The following is a 25,679-nucleotide window of genomic DNA, read 5'->3' as shown; positions in this document are numbered from 1 at the left end:
CTACACGCTGCAGGCATCTCTGCGGGGCAGTCACCAAGGAAACACCTGGAAACACCCGCAGGAGCAGAGGAAGCAGAGTTGCTCTGAGTCCCCGTGTCTGCCTCCCAAGTACCCGGGCCAGGGGAGCAGGTACTGCTTCCTTCCCCATCCTTCCCCATGTGCTGGCAGCGTGGCCACATCCTCCGAGCAATGAGGCCGGGTGAGTTGGAGTCGAGTGGTTTATTAGTGTAATGAGAAGGGTGCAGCAGGGGTTCCCAGAGTGGCCATCTCCACCTTGCTGCTCCCCACCAGCCCCGCGGGACGTGTCAGTGGTACCGGGGAAGCTGCTTCCTACCTACAGTCTACGAGTCCAGCCCAGGATCTGTCCTCGGTCCAGGGTGACAGGAGCAAGTGGGCAGAAGAGCTAGAGCTGGAGGGGGTCCATGCTGGGCGCCGCTGGCTGCGAGCTGGGGTAGGTGGGGGTGGTAGGAGCTGGGCGGTACTTCTCAATCACCTCCCGCAGCCCCTTGGAGAAGTGGAGATCAGCTCCCACTGTGAGGAATCCCTGCGAAGGGGAGGAGGTGGGTGGGACTGTGTCCTGTGGGGTAGGACACGGCCCCTGCGCCTGCTGGGGGCTGTCCCCATCCCGCCACATACCGCATGGTTGGTGACCACTTCCCTGGTGAAGTCCATCCCTTCGGGCAGGGGGATCTGCACCCCTTTCTTAGTTCTCTCTGCAGGGAGGAGAGGTGGGTGAAGCCGAGTCCCGCTGCGCCGCTGCCCCGAGCGGGCTGTGTGCAGGCAGCGGGCACCTACCGTTAATTATGGGCATGATCGTCAGCTGCAGCAGGGTCTTCAGGGGGGCCTGCAGCGAGAAGAGCTGGGGAGAGGAGCGTGGATGAGCAGGCAGGCAGCAGCAGCCCTGCCTGCCGGGGCAAGGCGTGCCTGCCCTTGTCACTGGGGGGGTGAGAGGGGATGTCCTGCTCTGCGCAGCCCCTCCCTGAGCCTGCCCCGTGCTGCGCTGGGGGGTGGGCTGGCAAGGGAGGCTGGACCCCCCTGGGGTCAGCTGGGTCTGCTCACCGCTAGCGACTCCAGCGCAGACTGCTTGGAGTAGATGCGAAACCTGGAGGGAGGGGAGAGAGCAGCTGTGAGCAGGGGGCGAGGGGCCCTTCCCCACAGCCTCCCCAGGACCCCAGCACGGGCCCTACCGTCGCAGGTCCAGCTGCACACGCAGCGCCTTCCCTTGCAGAAACACCTTGGCACTCAGCTTTGTTTCCTTGGGGGAGAGAGAAAAGGCTGCAGCTCTTGCTCCACAGGCCCAGCTATCCCTCTGGGACACCAGAGCCTTCCTACACGGGGTGGGAAATGCTCTTCCAGGGTGCACTGTGGTGGCTGCACAGGGACACCTGGCCACAGGCACCGCTCCTGGCCAGCCCCCCCACCCCACTCACCATGGCCATGCTGGAGAGCTGGACAGCGGGCTGGCCTGGGGGTACCAGCGAGATGTTGAGGAAGGCAGAGACCGAAACAGAGGTGCCTGAGGGTTTGATGATGCAGCGGGGGGGAGCAGAGACCTGCAGCACCAGCCGCAGGGGAGCATCCACGGCGGGGCTCTGGGGAGGGCAGGTTAGCTGGTGGCAGGGAGCTGGGCAGGGCTGTGCTCTGCCCCAGGGGCTCCCCCTCGCCTCCTGCCCCAGCCGCGTGCTCCTCTCACCAGCATGAAGATGGTCCCAAAGAAGGTGGCCCTCAGCAAAACCTCCAGGTCTTTGGGCACCTGCAGCCGCCAGAGGATAAGCGAGTCGGTGGCTGTTGCCCCCAGCAGAGCTGCTCCCCGGGTGGCACCTCTCCTGCCCTGCAGCAGAGCCCAGCCCTGCCTCCCGCGCCCCAGCACTGCTCACCTTCTCTCCCTGGAGCTCGATGGCCAGCACGCCCGCCTGGAAGTACGCGTGCATGGCCGAGTCAAAGAAGTACTCGGAGAAGGCAACGTAGACCATGCGCTCCGTCTCCTTGATCACGGGTTCCACGGCGTGATTCTCCAGCTCCTGGCTCTCCCTCGCACGGGGGAAGAACATGCCCTGGGCCAAGAGCAGGAGCTGTTTCTGCAGCCGCAGCACAGCCCAGCCTGCTCGGCCTGTGGTGCCCAGCAAGCAGCTTGGCACAGCTGCCCCCGTGGGGGCTGTGGGAGGGGTGGCAGGGCAGGATCACCTTGAAGTCTAGGTCAAGGGTGTCCGTGGAGACAGATGGGTCCCGCAGGAGGGAGTAGTCGATCCCAATATGCTCATCCACGTAGTTCCTTACTGCCAGGGCAGATGTGCAGTCGTGACCACCCAGCACCCCCCCGCCCGGCTCTGCCCTCCCCACAGGGAGCAGGTCTGGTCCCTTCCCCAGGGCAACACTCACCCGGCACGGTGTCCAGCACGGAGTTCAGCAGCACCAGGCTGGCATGCTCTAGGGACGGGCAGATCTGAAAGGCAAGGGGCTGCTAAGAGGGGAATTGCTCCCAGGTCCAAACCAGGACCTGGACCCTGCTCCTGCTGCGGGACAAGGCGAGACCAGGCGCCCCAGGGCACTGCTGCCTGTCTCCCCTCAGTCATACCTGCTGGCTGAGGAGGAAGCGCATCCCTGTGACGATAAAGGTGCCCAGGAACTCATAGACCTTCCTGCAGGACACAACAGCAGCTCTGTAGCTGCCTGCGGCCCCAGCCCTGCCTCCCTATGCCCGTGGAGAACACATCTTGGGCCGGGGAGGTTCTGGGGTGCCTGGGAGCCAGGCGCAGGGGGTGCTGGGGCTGCTGGAGGGCTGGTGCTGGTGCGGTGGGGTCGGGTGTACCTGAGGGTGCCGGAGAAGCCTGCGTGCAGCCTGGCAATGGAGGCGTTGCAGGTGATGTTAGAAATCTTCAGGCGCCCGGCCTCGTCCTTGGCCAGCTGCAGCACTGTGTGGATGTGGACACCATCCGCAGAGGCGTTGATGGACCCAATGTCATAGCTGGAAGCAAGGAGAGCAGGTGAGAGGTGCACGCAGCTCCTGCCAGCTGGAGGGCAGCAAGGCACCTCTGGCACCCAGCAGGCATGGCCAAGCAGCAGCTCTGCCCCAGCCGTGGGGTAGAGGCTGGTGCCTGGAGGAGCGGGGGATGGATGCAGCTCACAAGAACCAGTAGAGCAGCTGTCTCCGGAAGCGCAGGCTGATAGAGGCGTTGTTGATGTTGAAGGCAAGGTCCTGCTGCGGCTGGAAGTGCAGGTCAGAGAATGCCAGCTGCAGGTCCATCACCTTGACCCTGCAGGGAAGGGGACAGCTGGTCAGACAGAGGGACGGACGCAGAGGCGCAGGGACCCGCGTCGGCGTGGAGCAGGCAGCACTCACTGGCTGATGTTGTAGTGGAACTGCCCCTCCTTTCCGTGCAGGTCTGACACCGTGATGTTCTGCAGCTCCTGCTCCACGAAGCGCAGGCCCTCCTGTTTCACTGGAAAGCAAGGCAAGCCCAAGCTGGCCACAGCCAGGCTGTGCCACCCTCCCAGAAGCATCACAGCCCCGCCAGTCCCCTGGGTCCTCTCTAGCTGCCCCACACATGGCAGAGCAGGCAGGGGTCCTGGCTGACAGCCTTACCCATGGGAAGACCCCAGGAGCAGCGTCCCAACACGCCGCTCAGCCAGACCCTGGGCGCCGGGCCCCAGCCAGCCCCTTACCCAGGTCCAGCCCCTTGGAGGTAATCCTGATCTTGCAGCCGGGTGGGCTGTGCGAGGTTGTGACCAGCCAGGGCAGGAGGAGGAGGAGAAGGCAGCTGCCGGCAGCCATCTTGCACCTGGAGGCAGAGAACGGGGTCAGCGTGGGCACAGAGCAGACACCCAGCCCCCCAAGGCCACCCTGGGGGGGAGGCGGCTGCTGCCCAACCTGGTCACAGCCCCAGGGCAGGGGCTGGCGCCAAGGAGCACCCCGGCACCAAAGAGCACCCCACCACTCTGCTGCTTCCCCCGCCCCGAAACTCCATCCCCTGGAGCCCCGTGGCAGAGCAGCACAGGAGTGGCAGAGCCCCCAGCCCAGGGTGCTGCACACAAGCCCCCAGCACGGACCCTGCGGGGTCACAGGGCCTCACGTGCCCTGGACACACTCACTGTCGGCTCCTGCCGGCCCCAGCAGGGTCCCAGCCTGCCCTGGATGCACCCGGCTCCCAGCACCACGAGAGACGTGACCCAGCATGTGCGGAGGCGGCGGGGAGCCCACGGAGAGGGGGCCCTGCCAGCGCCTGGGGCAGCCCCGGGGAGATGTGCTGCCTGCCCGCACAGGGGGCTGAGACCAGTCCACCCAGCAGCGACAGGCAGGGCTCCCAGCAAGGCAGCGGGGAAGCTCCAGGACCCCCCCCCACGGCACTTTCCCCCAGGTCTCTGCGAGGGGGAGCAGGAGGAGCCCTCCTGCCCTGCGGCCGGGCAGGGAGGGGGGTCTGGGGTCTCCTGCACAAGGCCAGCTCCGTGCGGGTACTTACAGTGAGGCTTGTCCTCGGCTCCCCTGGTGCGGGGAAGCTGGATCACGTGAAGGGAGGGAGGGAAAACACCAATAGCTCCAGGAGTTTCTTTTGAGCTGGCTGAGGTTCCCCTGCCTTTATATATCCCCCCAGCTGCCACTCCTCGCAAACCCACAGCTGGGAGGAGACAGCGGGACTGGGAGGATGCAGGTCTGCGGCACACGCTGAGCCCCGGCTGCCTGCCAGCACAGGCAGCGGGACAGCGGGCTGCTCAGACAGACAGACAGACAGACAGACAGACACCCGGGCTCCTTCCTCCCCACCCGCGCACGGCTCCCCTGTCCCGCACGCACAGACACGCACCCGCGCCCGGGGGCCTCGCCAGGGCCACGCGTGTGAACGGGTCCTGAGGGGCTGGGGGTGTCGGGGTGACCCCCGGCTCTGTTTGGAAGGTTCTGGGGGTGCCAAGCTCCCCCAGCAGCCCCGGGCAGGGTCTGTGCTGGGAGCCCAGCACGGGCCCCGGGCCAGGGGTACGGATGGAGGCAGCCTGGTGCCGGGCTGTGCTGGGAGCCCCGGGCAGAGGCCCAGCCTCAGCGTGGCTCCAACAGCCCGGGGCCCTGGCTCACACCTCAGCTGGGGGCTGCAGGACATGCCCCTCCGCCCGGCTGGCTCCTGGCAGGCGCCGGGGCTCGTGGCACCCGTGCTGCCATCCTGCTCCGTCCCACCCATGCAAGGGCGTGCCGTGGAGGGCATGGGCCACTCCTCAGGAGTCTTCCCCCCGCTCACGTCCCTGAGGGCCCTGCCTGAGCGAGCTGCAGGGGTGCAGCCCGGCTGCTTGTCCCAGGAGGGGCCAAGGGGGCTGAGGGGCTGCCCCTGCCCTCACCACCCCCTTCAGCCACTCGAGCCTCCTCGCTCCAGGGAATGAGGCTTCATTCTGTCCCTCCCCAGCGTCCCCTCTCCCTCCCAGGGGTTGGTCTAGCAGTGCTTTGAGCTGCAGGAGATAATCCGTGCTGCAGGGCAGCAGAGCCGGGCTGTGCAGGGCTCGTGAGCCCAATGTGGGGAGACTTGGGAGACTTAGTGCTTACACAGCACTTACCCCTCCAGAACTGCTTTGCCAGCATTAACTCATTAAACTGACCCCGGTGCTCTCAGAGCAGAGGGCAGGACTTCTGGGACAGCAAGCAGGTCGGGCCACTGCCCGGGAAGACAGAAAGTCCTTTGGGAAGCTGGGCAGCGGGGATGCTCTGGAGGCAAAGGGCAGGAAATGGCCCTGCAGCTGCCCTTGTCCCCCTGCATGGGGACTGTGAGCCAGTGCCGGCCATTGTCTGCCCAGTGAACCAAGCCTAGGACCCCGAGGTCAACCTCACCGGCTGCGGGGGGACACTGGGGCCTCCTGCAGCACCCTCCAGAAAATGGCCACCAGGCAGGACCCAGCTGCACCCCCTTTCTCACCCTGTGTCACCCTGCAGCCTGCGCTGTGCTGCATGCAGGCTGCTGCAGCCCTGCTGTGAGCACCAGGGTCTCTCGTGGGGCCCAGGCTCCCACGCCACAGCTGGCAGCGGCACATCTGCCCCAAGCGTGCAGCCCAGGGCTCCGTGAGGACGCAGCTGGTGGGAGCCCCGGCTGAGCCTGGCTGGGCACGCACCGAGCAGGCCGCGCTGCAGCTCCTGCAGCAGAACCCACCGCTCCTGGGGGCCAGGGGTGACCCCACGGGCCGCCCCACTGCACGGGGCCGCACGGGGCGAGAGGCAGCGCACAGCCGCCCCCGGGCTGAGCCCTGAGCGGACGGCGCGGAGGCACCAGGCGGCTGCCCGGGGCCGCGGGGCACGGGCAGGGGCAGCGCTGCCGGGAGCCGGCCCGCGGGCCGAGGCGTCGGCAGGGAGCGGCCGGCCGCTGAGCCCCGCTGCGGGCACCCAGCTGGGCCGGGGCCGCCCGGGCCGGCACATCAATGCGCCGCCTCCGCCCTCGGGCCGGGCCGGGCGCTGCGCCCAGGCGCCGCCGCGCTTCAAAGGCTCCTTGGGCAGCGCCCTGCCCGGGACAGGAACCGCCCGCGGCGGGGGGGAGGGAGGGACCGGCCCGCGGCGACAACCCGCCCGTCCCGGAATAGCGGCGGCGGCGCAGAGCGGCGGGGCCGGGCCCACAACGGGGCGGGGCCGCGGCCGCGCCACACCAAAGATGGCGGCGGGAGGAGGGGGGGGCACCCCCCGCCCTCCGCGCGTGCGCCCTCCCGCCCGCTAAAGCGCGGGCCAGGCGCCGCGCAGGCGCCCTGCCGCCGGGCCGGGGCGCGGGAGAGAGCGCGCGTGCGCCGGGCCGCGGCGGGGAGGCGGCGCCTGCGCAGTGCAGAGGGCAGGGCGGCCCCGCGCCTGCGCACCGGCGGCCCGCGGTCCCGGCGCAAGATGGCGGCGGTGGGGCGGGCGAGGCGGAGGTGGGGCGGCGGCGGGAGTCGCAGCGGAGCCCAGCGCCTACAGTCCCCGACCTCTCGCCCAGGTAAGCGGTGCTCCCGCGCGGCCGGGGCCTGCGCTGGAGGGGCGGGAGGGGGCGGGCGGCGCCGGGCCGGCGGGTGGCGCAGGGCAGGCGGCACAGGCCCGCGGCCGCCATCTTAGAGCGCGGCCGCCGCCGCCGCCGCCGCCCGGCCGCGCTGGGGCCGCGCTGGGGCCGCGCTCCCGCCGGCGCGCCTGCGCGCGCCCCGCGGCTCCTCCCCCGCCGCGCGCCGTAACGGGCTCCTGTCTCCGCAGCGGCCCCCGCGGGCCAGGCGCGCGGCGCCCCGCTCTGAGGATGCGGCCCCGGCGCGCCCAGCACGCAGCGACGGCCCCGCGTCCCGCCAGGCAGCCCGCCGGGCAGCCCGACTCCGTAAGTACTCGCCTGCCCGCGCGCGGGGCCGCCCGGTCTCCGCCCCGCGTCCGCCGCGGCCCCGGACTCCTCCCGTCCAGCCTGCAGACCTGTCGCCGCCGCCGCCGCCTCCGTTCCGCACTCGCCGGGCACCGGCGCCCGTGGCTGCCCGCCGGCCCCGGCCCGCCGCGCTGAGGAGCTCCGTGCCGTCGCCGCCTCCGGGAGGGCAGCCCCGGGAGCTGCCCGGCAGCCTTATGCGTCCCCTCGGCAGGTGCCTCGGTGCCCGGGCGCGTGCCGCCGCTCTGCGCTCGGCCCCGCCGCGCCAGGGCTGGTGCCCGGGGCAGGGAGGAGCCCCGGCGGCGCGGGGCAGCGGCTCGGCTCCCAGCCTCCCGAAGCCGCTGGCTCTGGGAGGAGGGAGAGCCCCGGTGTGTCCCGGGGGGCTGTCGCTGCTTTCCTTTGTCTGCCTTTGCTGTCGCCTTGTGTGAGACCCTGCCTGGCTGGAACGGAAAGGAACGATGACCCTGTGTGCCGTGCTGCCTCGCTCTGTGTCTTCCACCTTGCTGTGGTCTCTGGTCGTGCTGCTGCTCCTAGGTTGTAAGCTCTCTGGGCAGGGACGGCGTTCTACTGTGTCTGTGAAGTACTGTATGCATTGCCGTGGTGTATAAAGACAATACCCTAATCACCATAAAATGCTTACTCTGGATCCCTTTCACTGTCTAAAATCCCACTACTAGTCACATAAAAGTGCAGTTGCTTCTGTCAGGATTCCTCTTAGTTTGCTTTTCCCCTTTTCCCAGTCTCGGTACTTGGATTTAATGCTCATCAACAGTGATCGAGTTTCTTGTCTCCTTCCACCCTTCTGGTTTATCCATAGGTGGGAGGAGGCCAAACCAGTGACCCGTATGCGAGAGCTGGTTTGAGTGGCCAGTGGTGCAGAAGCCCTGGCGAGTCCTGCAGCTAGCGTGTGCTGTCCAGTCAGGGAGGGTCCCCACGCCCAGCGCGCTCTGTAACCTCTTGCAGTACAACCGTGGCTCCCCTGGGGAGTCTGGTCCCATCAGAACATGCCAGCTCGTTAGAACGTGTTGTTTCTGTGGTGTGCAGGACACGTGAGCAGCTGCACCTGCACGTGTGTGTGTGGCTTGAGGAGCAGGGGCTGGACGTGTCCTTCAGAAGTGCCTGCGGTCTGCCCTGCTGGGGGTCCTGCCCTGCAGCCCCCCGGCTTCCCTGGTGCTTCCCTGCCCCGAGGGCCTTGATGCCACCCCCGTGCTGGGCTCCCTCGCTGCCCCTGGCAGAGCTGAAGTGACGTAGAGGGCACGGTGGGGTTGGGGTTCAGGAGGAAGTGTGAGTAAACAAAGGTTGTGCAAGGCTCACCTGCTGAGGTGCCTGTGGTGGCACCGCACGCTCTGTGCCTGTGGGCTTGGCTGCAGTTACCTGCCCAGCTCTGAGCAGAGAGCAGAGCTCCAGGGCTCTGCAGTGCCCCACACTTTTCCTTGCTGGAAGGACAGAAACACCTGGGATGGTCAGGGAGTCCTCAGCGCTGCTTGCACAGCTTAGCTAGAGCCTCCTCATCCTTCATCCTTGTCAGCTCCTGCCTGGGTATCCTGCTCTCTGAGCCAGCCAGCAGAGTTGTATGGACAGGAAGGGGAGCAAGGGTGAACAAATCCCAAATAGCTGGGTGTGCAGAGCAAACCAGGGTGTTGGCTTAACGCAGTGTACAGGGAGCCTGCTGCTGGGGCTGCCGTGCTGTCCGGTTTAAACACGCTTCTGTGTACACGGCAGGGCTGCTGTGGCACAAACTTGAGAGGTGCGTAGGGTGTCTCCAAAGACCTGAGTAGAGTTGAGTGTCTGAAGTTGGTGGTAATCACTGAAAATGCTTCGTTTCCCTCAGTTCCTTGCCAGTGAGAGCTGCCAGAGAGGCTGCGGCGCTGTTTGAGAAACTTCCCCAGGGGGAGAATGGGTGACTAAGAGGGGAAAAGCCGGGTGGTTTCTCTCCAGCTGGCAGCATGAAATGATGAGTAAGATGAGCTCTATTGTTTCAACAGGCTGGTTTTTTAATAGCTGTTGTTATGAAGATGAAAAGCACCAAAGGCTACACCAGCCTGGCTGAGGCCTGGCAGCTCCTCTGGGCCTGGGGCCGACTGAGGGGTTCCTGACCCCTGCCCCGTGCTCCCTGGACCGGGGCTGTTAGTGAAGCACCGGGGCCGTTGTGCAGCGCGGGTGCCTGAGGAGAGCCTGCCCTGTGCGGGGAGGTGTGTGCAGGTCTCCGAGGGCGACAGGCTGGTACGGCTGGTGGCGTTAGGGTGGCAGAGCGAGTGACAACAGGGGCCTGTGCTCTAGTCCTTGTGCTGCCAGTCCTGCGGCGTGGGCCGGGCGCTGCCCTCCGAGGGGGGATGCTGGCCTGCAGAGCTGCCTGCCCGCACCCCGTGGAGCTCAGCACTCCGCAGCTGCGCGTAGGAGAAGAGGTGTTGCAGGGTGTAGGGGCTGCCCCGTGTGTCCTGCTGCAGCCCCGTGTCCCCCCTGTACTGCTACAGCGGGCGGCTCTGGGTCTGCTCCCCCTGTAACTGGGTGTACAGCCGGGGGGCTCTGGGTCTGCTCCCCCTGTAACTGGGTGTACAGCCGGGGGGCTCTGGGGTCTGTTCCCCCTGTAACTGGGTGTACAGCCGGGTGGCTCTGGGTCTGCTCCCCCTGTAACTGGGTGTACAGCCGGGTGGCTCTGGGGTCTGTTCCTGCTGTAACTGGGTGTACAGCCGGGGGGCTCTGGGGTCTGTTCCTGCTGTAACTGGGTGTACAGCCGGGGGGCTCTGGGTCTGTTCCCCCTGTAACTGGGTGTACAGCCGGGGGGCTCTGGGGTCTGTTCCCCCTGTAACTGGGTGTACAGCCGGGGGGCTCTGGGGTCTGTTCCCCCTGTAACTGGGTGTACAGCCGGGTGGCTCTGGGTCTGTTCCTGCTGTAACTGGGTGTACAGCCGGGTGGCTCTGGGGTCTGTTCCCCCTGTAACTGGGTGTACAGCCGGGTGGCTCTGGGTCTGCTCCTGCTGTAACTGGGTGTACAGCCGGGTGGCTCTGGGGTCTGTTCCCCCTGTAACTGGGTGTACAGCCGGGGGGCTCTGGGTCTGCTCCTGCTGTAACTGGGTGTACAGCCGGGTGGCTCTGGGGTCTGTTCCTGCTGTAACTGGGTGTACAGCCGGGTGGCTCTGGGGTCTGTTCCCCCTGTAACTGGGTGTACAGCCGGGGGGCTCTGGGTCTGTTCCCCCTGTAACTGGGTGTACAGCTGGGTGGCTCTGGGGTCTGCTCCTGCTGTAACTGGGTGTACAGCCGGGTGGCTCTGGGGTCTGCTCCTGCTGTAACAGGCTTTGTGTGTTGTTTGGTTTGGTTTCCCCAGTGTGGTTGCTGAGAAATGGCCAATGAGAATCACGGAAGCCCCGCGGAGGAAGCGTCTCTCATGAGTCACTCACCTGGCACCTCCAACCAGAACCAGCCCAGCTCCCCCAAACCTATGCGACTGGTGCAGGACCTCCCAGGTACCCGCTCTGTTTCTGGAGGGGCTCAGTTCTGCAGGGCCCTGCTAGCAGGGGAGAGAAGGTGACCCGAGGCTGCTGAGGGAGCCTGTGGCAGTAACGGGGACCTGCAGGGCAGGGCTGTCCCTCAGGACTGCTCCTCTCCTGACTGTCCCTCTGTCTCCTCAGATGAGCTGGTGCAGGCTGGCTGGGAGAAGTGCTGGAGCAAGCGGGAGAACCGCCCGTACTACTTCAACCGCTTCACTAACCAGTCTCTGTGGGAAATGCCTGTTCTGGGGCAGCACGATGTCATTGTGAGTAAGCACTCATCTCCAGAGGCTGTGCCAACACTGGGACAGATGGTGTGGGCTTGTGGGCTTCAGGTTGCACGTGTGGGAGGGTCTTCTCTACCCTCAGAACTCCTTGCTGAGCCCAGCACCTGGCTTGGCTCTGAAATGTTCCCCTTGAGGTGTGTGCTCAGGCAGTGCTGTTCCAGGTGTGCACTGCTCAGCCTGGGGACTGGTCTTGCCTTTTTCCCATCTGAGTTTTCAAGAACAGCATACAGACACAGGTCCAGAAGAGATATATTTAATACTTGGGTTTGGGAGCTTTCTGCAGGTTCCATCCATGTGGGAGCCTGGGGCAGTGAAATGGGAAATGAAAAGGGCTCATTGTGTGTGTTTGGGACTCTGCAGTGGCAGCTGATGTGTGCTGTTATTTGCATGCCCACAGTCAGACCCCCTGGGATTGAATGCTGCCCCGATGCCCCTGGAAGGTGGGGTGATCGACAGCTCTGTGGAGAGCAAGCAGAGGAAGAGGAGATTCTCTGAAGAGGTTCCACCGAGTGGCAACAGTGTCAAAAAGCCTAAGGTGGGTCTGGTGCTGGGAAGCACGTGGGCTCAGGGTTGTTGTTCACACTGAAACCTGGCAGGGCTTGGAGCTTGGACCTGTATTTTAAACTCTGCAAGGTCAGACCACCACAGTGCAACTCTGGTGTGACAGCTGATACTTGGCAGGGACAACGTGGAAGCAGCCTCAGGTCCTGCCAAGTTGCCATTGCTGTCACAGCCCAAGGGGAGATAACACATTGTGACTGAAAGACAAATCATGGCAGCTTGTCTGTGTTAACTTATCCCAACAGCAGGCAAAATGCACTCTAGCATTTCAGGGGGGTACCCTGAGACGTGCAGGACTGTGAGGTGTACCAGGCAGCTGCCCTTTTGCCTCTCTCTGTGGGGCAGTAATTAATCTTTTACACACCCAGGTCGATGTTCCAGGAAACACAGCTGCTCAGCCAGTCCCCAGCTCTCCCAGTATTCCAGGAACCTCTGTTTTGAAGGCGTGGTGTGTGTCACCTGAAGATAAACAACAGGCAGCTCTTCTACGACCAACTGAGTGAGTAGTCCATTTGTTTTCTGTCCTTTGCTCGGTGGTAGATCAGAGGTACCTGGTTCCTAGAAATCTTTGAGCAAGAACCTGAGGGAGGTAACATCCTCTGTATCTTAGCAGAGAGTCGTGACAGTTGAATTTCCTGGCTGGTGAAACAGCCCAAGGAAGGGTCTTTAGAAGTAATATTTGATAATTAGCCAATGGTACGGCCACCCTGTGACATCTGCTTCTGCCACAGAGTGTATTGGGACCTGGATATCCAGACAAACGCAGTGATTAAGCAGAGAGCACCGTCTGAAGTGCTTTCCCCACACCCCGAGGTGGAGCTGCTGCGGTCCCAGCTCATTCTCAAGCTGCGGCAGCACTACCGCGAGCTGTGCCAGCAGCGGGAAGGTAAGGCTGTCTGCCCTGCCCCTGCTGCCTTCTCAGCCCTGCAGTGCCGCCTTCCCCTTCATCTCTCACCTGTCCTTCCGATCTCTTCTGGGGATGGTTGCACTCTCTGGGACATCCTTGGCTGTGGACTCACCCAGCAGCACCCCAGCGTGACGGAGTCCTGGCTGGTTCTTACTGTGTGGGTTAGAGGTTGTTGTACGTGTCTCCCCAGGGATCGACCCCCCGAGGGAGTCCTTCAATCGCTGGATGTTGGAGAGGAAGGTGGTTGATAAAGGGACAGATCCTCTCCTCCCGAGTGACTGCGAGCCAGTGGTGTCCCCTTCCATGTTCAGAGAGATCATGAATGACATTCCCATCAGGTACCCCTCAGAGACAGGGCACCTGGCGGGGGGGGGGTCTGTCCTGGGCTGGTCCAGGGGTTTGCTGCTGGTTGTGCTGTGCTTCTGTGGTTTAATTCCTCTAATGAAGCGGTGGGGTGCTGGGGTTGTGAAGCTTGGGCACTGGACCTGGCCTCCACACCTTCCTGGCAGCTGATGTCTGTGAACTGACACTCCCCTCAGGTTATCCAGAATCAAGTTCCGTGAGGAAGCCAAGAGGCTGCTCTTCAAGTACGCGGAGGCTGCGAAGCGGCTGATCGAATCCAGGTGGGAGCTCCTCTTACCACACTCTCACCTTCAGAAAAGAGACAAAGGTCATTGGGGCTTTAGAAGGGGCTGCTGCATCCCACCCTGCTGAGCACTGGTCGTCATTTTACCGAGGACAAGCCAGGTTAGGAACTTAGAGGGGAAAAGCACAGTGGAGCTGGAGGCACCTTCTGAATGTGATGTGTGCAGAGACAAGGGAGGAGCTGTGAAGTGCTGGGCGTGGAATGCCTTCTCTCGTTTATCCCTGAGGAAAAACCACCAGGGCTATTAAACAGCCACAAGCTTAGAGTGGTATTTTATTATGCCATGAATTACATTCTTGATGAGCTCTGCCAGAGGAGAGAATTGAGAAGGCTAATCTTGTGGGGAACACAACAGGCTTGTAGGCGTGTTCCGTGGGGTAGCTTGCTCAGTCCCAAGCTCCTAGCAGTGCCTGCATCCGAACAGGAGAGGAGATAGAAACAGCCCGTTCCCACCATAGATAAATGCTTTATCTGCCCATCCTGTTGCAGAGAGCACAGAAGACAGCTACACTGTGTTTTGGAGAGAGCATGGCAATCCCTAGGCATTCCAATGTCTAGAAGCACTTTGCAGAGGAGGCCTGGAGGGGAGTGAAAGGGTAGGGCCAGGAGGAAGTGTCAGCAGCTGTGTTCCACCACTGGCAGAAGACCATTGTGCTGGGATGGAACCTATTGTCATGCAGCTGTGGATGATATTTTGCTTCTCTGTTTGTGCAGGAGTGCTTCCCCAGACAGCAGGAAGGTGGTGAAGTGGAACGTGGAGGACACCTTCAGCTGGCTGCGACGGGACCATTCTGCCTCTAAGGAGGACTACATGGTCAGTGTCCCTCTGCTCCTGCCCCTGAGCACTGGGAGCCTGGGGAAGGATGGGGGGCGTCTTGGGGCCAGATGAAAGTCCTTCTGGAGAAGGCAGCCATGGCTTTCCTTTGCTTTGAGAACGGGAGTGACAGCAGCACGGAGACTGCCCGTAGCTCTGGGGGTCCGGTGGGGGGCTGTGTAAGGGACTCTGGTTCTCTGGTCCGGCAGGACCGCCTGGAGCACTTGCGCAAGCAGTGTGGGCCCCACGTGTCTGCTGCAGCCAAGGACTCTGTGGAAGGCATCTGCAGCAAGATCTACTACATATCCCTGGAGTACGTCAAGCGGATCCGGGAGAAGCACCTGGCCATCCTCAAAGAGAACAACATCTCTGGTAGGCAGCCAGCGCCGCGCGGCCGCCCCACGGGCGCCCTTCCCGGCAGCGGCACCTGCTGCGCGCGCGGCTCCCGCCCCCGGGGCTGCGTGCCGCTCACGGTGCTGAGCAGTGCCAGCTGTACATCAGGTGCTGCTACCAGCTGTAACAACGAACACTCTAACTGTGCCATTCGTCGGGGTTGAGTAACTCCTTAGGGGCTGGCCACGCTGATCTTCATTTCCCTGGGCTGTGCTCTTTGGTTCTGCTTCTTCCTGAGTTCCTGGGGACAGCTGATTCTGCCCTTCCTGATGCAGAGGGCTCTCTTCTCCCTGTATATCCTCCTCTGCCTCATTTCTTGGATCCTAAGCACCTTCTGTGCTCCTGTGCCTCCCAGTGCATCGCTCTGCACTGTTCTTCCTTTCCCAGCAGAGGATTCATGTTCCTTGATCTTTGCTTTCTTCCTAGTTTATGTCTGTACCTCTAGTCACCTTTTCCTTCTGCCTGGTCACCGCTTCTTTCACCGCCACCATTCTGTAGTTCTTTTCCTTTTTGCCCTCCTAACTCTCCGCAGACTCCTCTAGATCCCACTGTCTGCCTTTTGCTGCTTGTTTCCGCCCCTTTTTGCTCCTGCTGAGGCTGCTGTCCCCAGTGGATAACCACAAGGTGGCAGAAAAACTCCTTTGCTCCTGCACTTGGCACACTGGGAATATTTATTGTGCTTTGGATCAGTTTGGGGCAAACTGAAACCATAAAGACAGGGGAAATGTTTCAGTTCTCTGGAACATTCCTCATGGTGCTGGAGTGGCTGTGTGCAGTCTGCAGGCCGGTGGTGTTAGAGGTGGAGAAACACTGTGCAACGGGACTGCTCTCATCTCTGGTGGTGGGTGGTGGGATTAATTTGGGGAATGGCCTCTGAGCCCGGGTGGTGTGGGCGAGGTTTGTGGAGCCCCCACCACGGTGGGTGTGGGGTGACCAGTCTGCTCTTTAGCCCTGTTCCTGTCGCTGCGTGTGTCGAGGTGTCCCAGCCACCCCTGGATTCTAACACCAGCCTTTCTGCGTTCTCCCCAGCTGAGGTGGAGGCTCCTGAAGTCCAGGACAGGCTTGTGTACTGTTACCCAGTGAGACTGGCCATCCCCTCCCCGCCGCTGCCCAGCGTGGAGATGCACATGGAGAACAACGTGGCCTGTGTGCGCTACAAGGGGGAGATGGTGAAAGTCAGCCGCAACTACTTCAGCAAGCTGGTAAGGGCTGACCCCCAGGCCGCCTCTCTGCTGAGAGGCTTCATTTCTCCCTGTCCTCTGGGAGGAGGATGAGTGCTGTCCTGTTGGAGGGTGAGGGGCACTGCGCCACGAGCAGCAGAAATGAGGGCAGCTGCTTTCACCTCACTCGGGGTCAGGCTTCTGCTGGCCACGCTCCTGAGGGGTGTGTGTGGTTCAGATACATTCTGTGCTGCAAGAATGACCACACTCCCAGCAAGGCAGCCCTTGATGAGAGATGCTTGCAGATGTGGTGCCTTCATTCATGCTAGTAAAGCGCCTGTGGTTCACTCAGAGCCAAAGGAGATGTGCTGAAGAGCCTCCTTGCAGGGCCCCAGCTGCTCCGTTGTTGACCAGTGTCCCTCTCCGTGCCATGGCCTGTGTGGGTGCTGTCCTGTCTCTGTTGACTCCTTTTCATGGCTGGGCTTTCTCTTCCAGTGGCTCCTCTATCGGTACAGTTGCATTGATGACTCTGGCTTTGAAAAGTTTCTGCCCAGGGTTTGGTGCCTTCTCCGCCGATACCAGGTACTGTCTCCTCTCAGTTGGACATCGGAAAGCTTTAGTGAGAGTGGGGAACACTGGCTTTGCTCTGGGGGATGTCCACAGCTCTGGGAGCCCGGTGCAAATTAGGGCTTAAACTGGGTCCGTTGTCTGCTCCCTGTGTTTTGTGGCAGGACTGTGGTCTGGGGAGCAATGGTGACCTGGACAGAAGACCTCAGGGTGGGTAAAGATCAGTTTTTATGGAAGAAACCACCTCTGAGGTTTCTGTGAGAAGAAACCTTGACTCTGAGGACCAGCTGAAGGTTCATGGGGGGCATATGTGAAAACTGACGGTTGGTTTGTGGGGATTGAGTTGGATGAAACATCCAGAGAGCATTCTTGGGTACACACAGGGGACCTACATGAGTTTGAGAAAGCACGAGGGGCCCTGCCTACCTGGAGGGGGGGGTGCATGGACGCGTGGCCCCGTGTCCGTGGTGAGTGAGGGCGCAGCGGGAGCCGCGGGCGCGGCTCACGGGGTCTGCTCTCCGCAGATGATGTTCGGCGTGGGTCTGTACGAAGGGACTGGTCTGCAGGGGGCCCTGCCCGTGCACGTCTTCGAAGCCCTGCACAAGCTCTTTGGAGTGAGTTTTGAGTGCTTTGCCTCGCCCCTGAATTGCTATTTTAAACAGTACTGTTCGGCCTTCTTGGATACAGACGGGTATTTCGGATCCAGGGGGTGAGTCTTTGTTCCCCTGCCCTTGCTGTGTTGCTGTGGGGGTGTGTGCACGTGCAGTGACTCAGGACAGGCTGACGTGGCTCGCGCCTTCGGGGCGGGAGCTCAGAGGGATGTGTGCCTCAGGCCTGCCTGAAGGCTGGCAGGAGTGTGCTGTCACTCCGGTTAGAGGGCTCCAGCCCCTGGGGTAACGCAGGTTATACATCAGCCACTGTGTGCCCTTGTTCTGGGCCTGCAAGCAGCCAGCTTGAATCAGGTGGCACCTTCCATGACTTCAGAGGGAGTGTGTCCCCAGCGACCAGGCCTGCTGGTGGAAGTGGTGGGCTGGGAGCTCAGGTCTGCCTTTTCTGAGGGGACAGATGATTTTTAAGCTGTGGAAATGAGAAACCTACCCCCTCTGAGAGGCATCTTTCCCTTTTTCCTTCAGCCCGTGCCTGGATTTCTTCCCTATAAGTGGCTCTTTTGAGGCGAACCCTCCGTTCTGTGAGGAGCTGATGGATGCCATGGTCTCTCACTTCGAGGTAGGTTCCCTCCCCTGGGGAGCTGCACAGTCAGTCTCCTCGCGCCGCTCCCGTGGCCCCGCAGCAGGGCTGTGATGCAGGAGGCGAAGGACAGTGGCTGCTGCAGCGCCGCTCTGGAAGCAGGGGAGCTTCCTTTCAGCACAACCCCTTAGCTGTGCCATTGCTCAGCTGGCGCTGAGACTGTTCATGTTCTTGTTGGACTAGAAACTGCTGGAGAGCTCCAGCGAGCCTCTCTCCTTCATCGTCTTCATCCCCGAGTGGCGGGACCCGCCGACGCCAGCGCTGACCCGCATGGAGCAGAGCAAGTTCAAGCGGCACCAGCTCATCCTGCCAGCCTTCGATCACGAGTACCGCAGCGGGTCTCAGCACGTCTGCAAAAAGTAGGCCTTCCTCTGGGTCCTGGGAATGCAGCTGTGTGGCAGGAACACCCTATCCCCAGTTCAGATGGGTGGGAAGTAGAGAGCAGGCGAGGAAAAACGCGGATCTTTAAGACAGGCAAAGGGAGCGTTGGGAAGTTCACGTTTGGTTAGTGACTTCTGAGCCACCTCACTGATGAGAAGCTTGTGAGAGGTGTATTCCTGGGTACAAGGTCCGGTCTGAGCAGGTCAGAGATGCGGGGCTGTGGTGAACACCCGCGCTTCTCTGCCAGCCTCTGACCTGGTGAGCCAGCTGAGCAGCGTCTCGGGGCTGCCAGATGCTGCGGCAACTGGTGTCGCTGGGGGGGAGGTGGAGGCAAAGGACCGGTGGGGTCTTGGTCCTTGGAGGAACAAGCTGACCATCCGTCTGCTGCTTAAGCCACAAGTGTTTAAACGCAGCGTTCTCTGTACCTGTGTGTGAGGGACACCTCGCTGTGATGAGTCCCCGTGCCCAGGCTGGCAGGCGGCTGCGTGGCCACACAGCATCAGCCCCTCTCCTCTGGGAGGTCACAGGCCCCTCCCCGTACTCAGAAACACCCGGCACTGTGCTGCAGCTGCTCTGCTCAGAGTAACGAGAGGAGAGGAGGGAGACAAGTAACTTGTCCTGACCGTGACATGCTGGAGGAGGAGGGGCGGGCGCTAGGGAGCGTGTCTGGGTGGGAGCTGTGTGACTTGTGGGCAGCTGGGCCAGGGATTTGCTGAGTGCCTGTGGTCTTCCCTTGCAGAGAGGAGATGTACTACAAGGCCGTGCACAACACAGCCGTGCTCTTCCTGCAGAACAGCGCGGGCTTTGCCAAGTGGGAGCCCACGCCGGAGCGGCTGCAGGAGCTTGTGGCAGCCTACAAGCATTCAGGCCGGACCCTCAGCTCCTCGTCCTCCTCATCATCATCCTCCTCCTCTTCCTCCTCCACAGCGGACAAGGAGCGGGAGCTGGGCCGAGAGCAAAGCAGCAGCCGGGAGACCAATCCCAACTAAGGTGCAGAGGTGCCAGGCAGCAGGGGAGGTGCCGGCGGCCCCGAGGAGGCTGGCTGGGGCAGTGGAGAGACTGCTGGCTGCGCAGCACCGGCCCGGGGGACTCTAGCACAGCAGCTCCACGGCACCTGCTTTCCCCTGTGAACTGCATGCCGCCCTGCCCGGCAGCGCCCGAGCGCCCTGCGCCCAGGGCACCGCGACCCGGCCCGGCGTGGCTGCAGCAGCAGGCAGCCCCTTGACGCCAGAGGGCCGAGGGAAGGGGCAGCCGAGGCCGGGCCACATACACGGGTGGAAGGACGGCAGGACAGATGGAGGGAGGGATGGATGGATGGATGGCAAAGCGCGAGTGCCCGGTGCCCGGCGCCGCGGCTGGAGGGGCCCCGGCAGCTGCCCGCAGCCCGGTGTCGGCAGGAGGGGGACGGGCAGAGCCCGGGGGCTCCTGCGGCCGGACTGGCCCCAGCCCCGCTCCGTGTCCATAGTGTAAATAGTTGGTGCGTGGCGCCCGCGCCCCCAGCGCTGCTCCCAGCGCGTCCGTGTTTCTTCCCACGTGTGAGTCCCGTGTTCGCCGACGCTGTGTACCGTAGAGGGGAGGGGCGGGGAGGAGGAGCTCCTCTGGTGTGTAAAGAGTCTTTGCAGCTGTTTTGTAGTCGTTGTGGTTTTTATGCGGAGCCTCTGGGCTTTATTTAACCTCCTTGGGTTGTGTTTTGTAAGGATTAATTTAACACCGCTAACCATTTTATTACTTTTATCAAGAAGAGCAAAGTCTATTTTTGATTTCTGTTTCCCAGTTCTTAGGAACATTAAAAACCAGCATACAGCTCTGCCCCGTGTCCGTGCCTTTCCTGCCCAGCCAGCCAGGGAGGGCTCTGTGCCCCCCCCTGCCCTTCACCTCTGTCTGCCTCTGGCTCAAAGGTAGAAAAACGATGTTGGGTTTATTTTCTCTCAGAACTTTCTGGGCCCTGACCTGTCGGGTGCTGCAGCGCCCTCCTGCTGCATTTATTTTTCCTAACGACCAGTGTGAACCCCCAGAAGCAACCTGGCTGCTGCCCTCTTGCTGGGACATCAGCCTTTCTCTTCCCTGTAGCAGCCCTTCGGCCCCCCCCGCCCCTGATTTGGGAGATCCAGACTGGGCTGCGGTGCAGGCACAGCCACGGTGAGGTGGTGAGGGCTCAGCTGGGCTCCCCTGGGGTGGGGCCCTGGAGTGGGGCCCTGGGGTGGAAGCAGAGACCTTCCCCATCCCGGCTGGTCCTGCTTCAGTGCAGCCACCAGACCTGCCTGGACCCTGGCTGCTGGAGCAAGGAATCTGCTGCCATCTACCAGTGCCCTTGTGCTGGGCACTGGGGAGGCTGCACCTCGAGTGCTGGGTCCAGTTCTGGGCTCCTCACCATCAGAAGGACAGGGAGGTCCTGGAGCGAGTGCAGAGAAGGGCAGCCAGGCTGGGGAAGGGGCTGGAGGGCAAATCCTCTGAGGAGCAGCTGAGGGAGCTGGGGGTGTTCAGCCTGGAGAAGAGGAGGCTGAGGGGAGACCTTCTCCCCACCTCCCCTGCCCTGCCAGGAGGGTGCAGAGAGGTGGGCGATGGTCTCTGCAGCCAGGGGCCAGGAGATGGGACAAGGGGCAATGGGCTCAAGCTGCCCCAGGGCAGGGTCAGCTCAGCTGGGAGGGCAAAGTTCTTCCCTGGCAGAGTTGTGGGACTGTGGCACAGGCTGCCCAGGGAGGGGTGAGTCACCCCCTGGGTGTGTTTAACAGGGAAGCAGATCAGGTGCTTAGAGATACAGTTTATCACAGGACAGGAGCCGTTGGGCTTGATGATCCTAAAGGTCGTTTCCAATTTAGTCATTCCGAGATCTCCTGGCCTGGCAAGGCACGGGCAGCTCTGGGGGCTGGGGGCAGTGGGAGTTCTCTGATCCCGCTTGTCTGGAGTTGGGAATTTCCTGGCTTCACTTCCAGAGCCCCCTGTGCCCCTGGGCGGGCTGCAGGCGCCGTGGCAGCCTGTGCCCCCCGGCTGAAGGGGAGCTGCCCCGGGGGGGAGGGGGGTATAGTGCTGCTGGAACCCCGCGGGGCTGCGCTGATGGATCAGGGTCAGGTCTGGCAGTGGAAAGGGGTGAGACAGGGAAGCACCGCGGGTCTGTCACACACGTGGTGCCGCTGCCAGCCGCCCCGGGACTGTGACAGTGACAGTGACAGTGCCACCCTGCGCTGCGCAGGGACAGCCCAGCCCCAGCCCAGCCCCAGCCCAGCTCCCCGGGATGCTTCAGCAGCCGAGATCGTTGGCCTCCGTTACTGGGGCTCGGGACAGTGGGGAGCTCAGCACTGACAGCAGCTGCTTGTGTTTTTTCCCTTTTATCCATTGTTTTGAGCAGAGGCACGATGCTCCTGAAGCACAGGTGACCAGGGACCCACCTTGGTGCTGGGAAGTGGGAGCAAACCTACTCCCTGGCCAGTCTGTCCTGCCTGTGTCCTTCGTCTTGCTTCCTCTGGGGATGGCCAGTTATGTTACTTAACTGCAGGATCCCACCGGGAGCTGAGCCCTGGCAACAGAGGTGGGTGGGCTCTGGCTCCAGAGGACGAAGCAGCAGCTGGTGGAGCATCTGGGTGAGGGTGGAGGGGCTGGGCTGCAGAAGGAGCCGGATCTGTTTGCAGGGCTGAGCTCCCGGCCCTTGGGACAGCGAGACCGGTTGGCACCGAGCCCCCCCATCGGCCCGGTGCCAGGCAGGATGTGACACATCCCACCCAGACAGAACCTGTACCAAGGGTGAAGCCAAGGGCAGGCGTGTGAGGCTGGGTCAGGCTTTGTGAGGGGCTGGGGCGGGGGGCTGCAGGACGACGCAGCTGGGAAGGGTGGGGGGTATGAGCAGCACTGGGGGGGGGACAAGGGCAGTGGTCACACTGGGAGCTGGATGTTGCCTGGTCCACTGGAATAAAAGCTCTTTCCAACTCTGCCAAACCTCCACAGTTTGAGCCAAAAGGCCCCAGCTGATGCTGCTCCCAGCAGCTCCAGCCCAAGGGGCAGCTCCAGCCCAAGGGGCAGCTCCAGCCCAAGGGGCTGCTCCAGCGCCGGCCCAGCTGCAGCCCAGCACTGCACTTGTCAGCTGTAGGCAGTGATTACCTGGGTTTCACAGAGCTCAGTGGTTGGAGCAGAGCCCTGTCTGGAGAAAAAAGAAAAGGAATGTTCTTACTGGCTGGCAGAGATACCCCGACCTGTCCCTGAGGGGGCTGAGGACAGACAGCTGTGACCCCATCACTGATGGAGACCCACGACATCCCCCAGGGTCAGGACTGTCTCCAGGGCAGTGGTCACTGTGTGATGTTCTCCCAGTCGTCCCTGCAAGTGCTGCTGCCCATGGTGGGCGCTGCTGCCGCTCTCCTGCCTGGCATCGCAGCAGGACAGAGGTTTGCCCTGTCTGCCCCAGGGAGGAAGGAGTGCTGCCACCCTGCCTTCAGCCCTGGGCAGCAGAGGGGGAGTCAGGAGAAGGTGGGGAGCTCCTTCACAGCTACTGCCCCTGGGGGCTGCTGGAAACACCACTGCAAGGCCTGCAGCCTTGGGGGGTGGGGGGGATTGGCATGGGCTGGGGAGACACAACGTGCGGAGCAGCATGTGACAAGGACTCAGCCATGCCCAGCCTGGCCCCCCAAGTGCCCCCAGTCCTGGCTCACTGGGGTGCAGAAGTGGGGTGAGGAGACCAGATGTCCATCACTGGCACCAAGCATTGCTTTGCACCCCACGATCTCCCATGTCAGGTGAGTCGCTGGGTTCCATCATGGGTGTGCAGAGCCTTCCCCACTGGACACTTCATGCCTGAAGCAGCTTCTCTCCCCAGTGCCAAGCAGGAGCCACCTGTTCCCACGGGCAGGGGCTCTGCCCATGCTGCGGGAGCCCTGGGGACGCTGCCCTGAGGCCACTCTGTCCCCCGGACCGGGGGCTGCAGGGCCCCAGGGCCCACTGCCTGCAGCCCCCAGGCAGGGCAGGCGCATCCTCAGGGCTGCCCGGGAGCGAAGGGGCCGCAGGGAGCCGGACCGACCCCCCCGCGCACACCGGCTGCAGCCCGGCGGGGGCCCCCGGGGAACCCCTTTGCCTGCCCCGGCCGTGCCCTGTGCGCAGCGGGTGGGTCTGATCCTACTTCGGCGGGGCCCCGCACCGCTCCGCACCGCTCCCGGCCGTCCGAGCATCCGCCTCCCGCTCCGCGTTGCCAGGCCAACGCCGCGGAGGATGCTGGCAGCCCCTGCGCCTGGGCTGCCTCCGCAGCGTGGCGGGCAGCGCGCCCCACGCCTCTCCATGGGGCTCACACCGCCGCCGGCACCCTGCCTGCCTCCGCGGACAGGGCCGCCGCTCGGCCCACCGGGGCCGCAGGACCGGGGACCGACCCGCAGCCGCGTCCCTTCCCGGAGCCCCGGCGCAGAGCGCAGGTACCGGCAGCGCGGGCTGGGAGCTGCCCTGCGGCGTGGGCGGGGGGGGGGGGGGCGGGAGGGGTTTGCGGGGCAGGGGTTCCCCGCAGCCGGCACAGCCCGGCGTCCGGAGCCCGCCCGGCCCCGGGGCGCGGGGGAACCCGCACGCACGGGGAGGGAGAAGCAGCACCCGGGACCCTGGGCCCCCCGCAGTCCCCCCCCCCGCAGCGCGGAGGGGCCCCGGAGCCGGTCCCCTCCGGGAAAGATGTCTGCAGGGGCCGGGGATGGGGCCGGTCCCGGCGCTGGCAGCACCGGCCCACGGCTGGAACCGGGCTGCGCCGGCCCCGGGAACGGGCTGCTGCCGGTGCCCTGCACCCCCCGGCCCCACCGCGGAGCCCAAAGGGCTGAGCAAGACCCAGCCTGTGGGGTGCAGCAGGGCCCCGAGCCTGCACCACCCGCCCCCCTCCAGCCGCGCTCACAGCATCTTCCCTCTCCGGCAGCCCGGCCGGCGCCGGGGCAGCCCCCCGGCCGCATGGCGCTGCAGGATGCCGAGCGGGCGCTGCCGCTGCCTGCGGCCCCCGAGCTGGAGTGCAAGATCTGCTACAGCCGCTACGACGCCCGGTCCCGACGCCCCAAGCTGCTCCGCTGCGGCCACCGGCTCTGCGCCCGGTGCCTGCGCAGGATGGTGGCGCTGGGGAACCTGTCGCCCCACCAGCTGCGCTGCCCCTTCTGCCGCCGGCACAGCCCGGTGCCCGGTGGGGACGTGCAGCGGCTGCAGGATGACGGCGACGTGCTGCTGCTGCTGACGGGCCGCGAGCGGGCCAAGAAGCGGGGTGTCCCCCGCTCCCCCGAGGTCCTCCTCTGCCCCAGCGTGCTGGAGCCCACGCCCGGCCCTGACTGCCTGGTCGTCACCATCCTGGAGGTGCCGGAGGACGTGGCCCCGCCGGAGGGGCTGGGCAGGCTGGAGGTGGTGCGGCTGTACCGCCCGGCCAGCCTGGGCGCGCTGCCCTGCCACAGCCCCGCGCAGAAGTGGCGCTCGTGGGGGTGGCGAGCCGTCCCCCGCTTCATCCTGGGCGTCCTCTGCCTCCTCTACTTCAGCTCCCTGCCCTTCGGCATCTACCTCCTGCTCATCGAGCATCACAGCCTGGGCATCGTCCTGGTCAGCCTCGTGCCCTCCACCCTTCTCCTCTGCATCGTCTACAGCCTCTGCCAGTGTCTGTGCCGGGAGGTTTTTGGGTTCCCCCACTCCTGACCCCACGTTGCCTGACCCCGCGCCCGCGCCGGGGAGGATTTGGGCACCTTGGAGCGTTGCCCCTCGGGACTAACCCGCAGCCAGCCCACAGCCTGGTGACGTGCCCGGGCCGCGGGGAGATGCTCAGCGCCTGCCGCCTCCCTGCAGAGCAGCGCGGGAGCGCTGCAGGAGCTCGTGGCAGCCTACCGGACCCTCAGCTCCTCGTCCTCCTCATCATCATCCTCCTCCTCCTCCACAGCAGACACGGAGCGGGAGCTGGGCCGAGAGCAAAGCAGCAGCCGGGAGATGGATCCCCGAGGATGAAGCGCGAGTGCCCGGTGCCCGGCGCCGCGGCTGGAGGGGCCCCGGCAGCTGCCCGCAGCCCGGTGCCGGCAGGAGGGGGACGGGCAGAGCCCGGGGGCTCCTGCGGCCGGACTGGCCCCAGCCCCGCTCCGTGTCCATAGTGTAAATAGTTGGTGCGTGGCGCCCGCGCCCCCAGCGCTGCTCCCAGCGCGTCCGTGTTTCTTCCCACGTGTGAGTCCCGTGTTCGCCGACGCTGTGTACCGTAGAGGGGAGGGGCGGGGAGGAGGAGCTCCTCTGGTGTGTAAAGAGTCTTTGCAGCTGTTTTGTAGTCGTTGTGGTTTTTATGCGGAGCCTCTGGGCTTTATTTAACCTCCTTGGGTTGTGTTTTGTAAGGATTAATTTAACACCGCTAACCATTTTATTACTTTTATCAAGAAGAGCAAAGTCTATTTTTGATTTCTGTTCCCCAGTTCTTAGGAACATTAAAATCCAGCCTCCATCGAGCTCTGCCCCATGTCTGTGCCTTCCCAGGGCTCCCGGTCACCTCTCCTCTCCCCAACCGGCTCCCCTGGCCCTGTCTGTCACCCTGGGGCTGTGCGAAGCCACCTGGTCCCAGGGGGATGGGGCATCCCGGTGAGTCTGAGCCCTGTCCCAGCAGCTGCTGCCGGGTTTGGTGAGCAGATGGGTGCTGCTGCTCCTTCCTGTGATCCTTGTGCATGGTGCCTCCTGCACGTCCCCGTCCTGTGTGTCCCTGTCCCTGTGTGTCTCGCCACGTGCTGCCCCATGGCGCACGGCTGTGCCGGCAGTGACCCCCACCCCAGTCCTGCACCCCACACATGAGCCCCCCCATGACTCCAGGGAAGGGGAAGGAGGGTGTCAGGAAGGCTCTGGGCAGGACTGGTCCTGCTCCCAGGAGTTGCGGGGGGTGGTGGAGCCACCCACAGCAGAGCTGGCAGTGCAGATGCCTGCATCCCGGCTGGCACCCCAGCAGCCCCACCAGCAC

General features: G+C 63.8%; 3 protein-coding genes across 3 annotated transcripts; 2 read left to right on the top strand and 1 right to left on the bottom strand.

Moving 5' to 3' along the window:
* Window positions 1-210: 210 nt before the first annotated feature.
* On the bottom strand, window positions 211-3,772 carry PLTP (phospholipid transfer protein; the record flags this gene model as incomplete). The annotated part of the gene is made up of 15 exons (XM_084271404.1): window positions 211-544; window positions 637-713; window positions 796-859; window positions 1,060-1,102; window positions 1,188-1,255; window positions 1,431-1,592; window positions 1,694-1,753; window positions 1,878-2,054; window positions 2,185-2,276; window positions 2,380-2,443; window positions 2,576-2,639; window positions 2,810-2,965; window positions 3,126-3,254; window positions 3,341-3,440; window positions 3,664-3,772. The coding sequence occupies 15 exons, from the start codon at window positions 3,770-3,772 to the stop codon at window positions 404-406; spliced, it is 1,506 nt and encodes a 501-aa protein (XP_084127530.1). The 3' UTR covers window positions 211-403.
* Window positions 3,773-6,812: 3,040 nt separating this feature from the next.
* Window positions 6,813-19,582, top strand: PCIF1 (phosphorylated CTD interacting factor 1). The gene is made up of 17 exons (XM_084271453.1): window positions 6,813-6,923; window positions 7,172-7,286; window positions 10,647-10,785; window positions 10,951-11,075; window positions 11,494-11,631; window positions 12,026-12,156; window positions 12,389-12,543; window positions 12,755-12,902; window positions 13,104-13,187; window positions 13,925-14,024; window positions 14,234-14,396; window positions 15,447-15,619; window positions 16,073-16,159; window positions 16,669-16,853; window positions 17,278-17,371; window positions 17,576-17,751; window positions 18,513-19,582. The coding sequence occupies exons 3-17, from the start codon at window positions 10,662-10,664 to the stop codon at window positions 18,760-18,762; spliced, it is 2,133 nt and encodes a 710-aa protein (XP_084127579.1). The 5' UTR covers window positions 6,813-6,923; window positions 7,172-7,286; window positions 10,647-10,661; the 3' UTR covers window positions 18,763-19,582.
* Window positions 19,583-22,966: 3,384 nt separating this feature from the next.
* On the top strand, window positions 22,967-24,394 carry LOC311197578 (E3 ubiquitin-protein ligase RNF182-like; the record flags this gene model as incomplete). Its single annotated transcript, XM_084271354.1, has 2 exons — window positions 22,967-23,198; window positions 23,643-24,394. The coding sequence occupies 2 exons, from the start codon at window positions 22,967-22,969 to the stop codon at window positions 24,392-24,394; spliced, it is 984 nt and encodes a 327-aa protein (XP_084127480.1).
* Between the last annotated feature and the right edge of the window lie 1,285 nt (window positions 24,395-25,679).

Source organism: Gallinula chloropus (genome assembly GCF_964237585.1).
Source record: "Gallinula chloropus genome assembly, chromosome: 16".
NCBI classification, from domain to species: domain Eukaryota; kingdom Metazoa; phylum Chordata; class Aves; order Gruiformes; family Rallidae; genus Gallinula; species Gallinula chloropus.
This window is presented reverse-complemented; position numbering and strand designations above follow the sequence as displayed.

Coding starts and splice junctions, on each gene's coding strand:
- PCIF1 (XM_084271453.1), top strand. CDS start 10,662: ATGGCCAATGAGAATCACGGAAGCCCCGCGGAGGAAGCGTCTCTCATG. Junction 15,620..16,072: donor GCAACTACTTCAGCAAGCTG/GTAAGGGCTGAC, acceptor TTTCTCTTCCAG/TGGCTCCTCTATCGGTACAG. Junction 16,854..17,277: donor GGGTATTTCGGATCCAGGGG/GTGAGTCTTTGT, acceptor TTTTTCCTTCAG/CCCGTGCCTGGATTTCTTCC.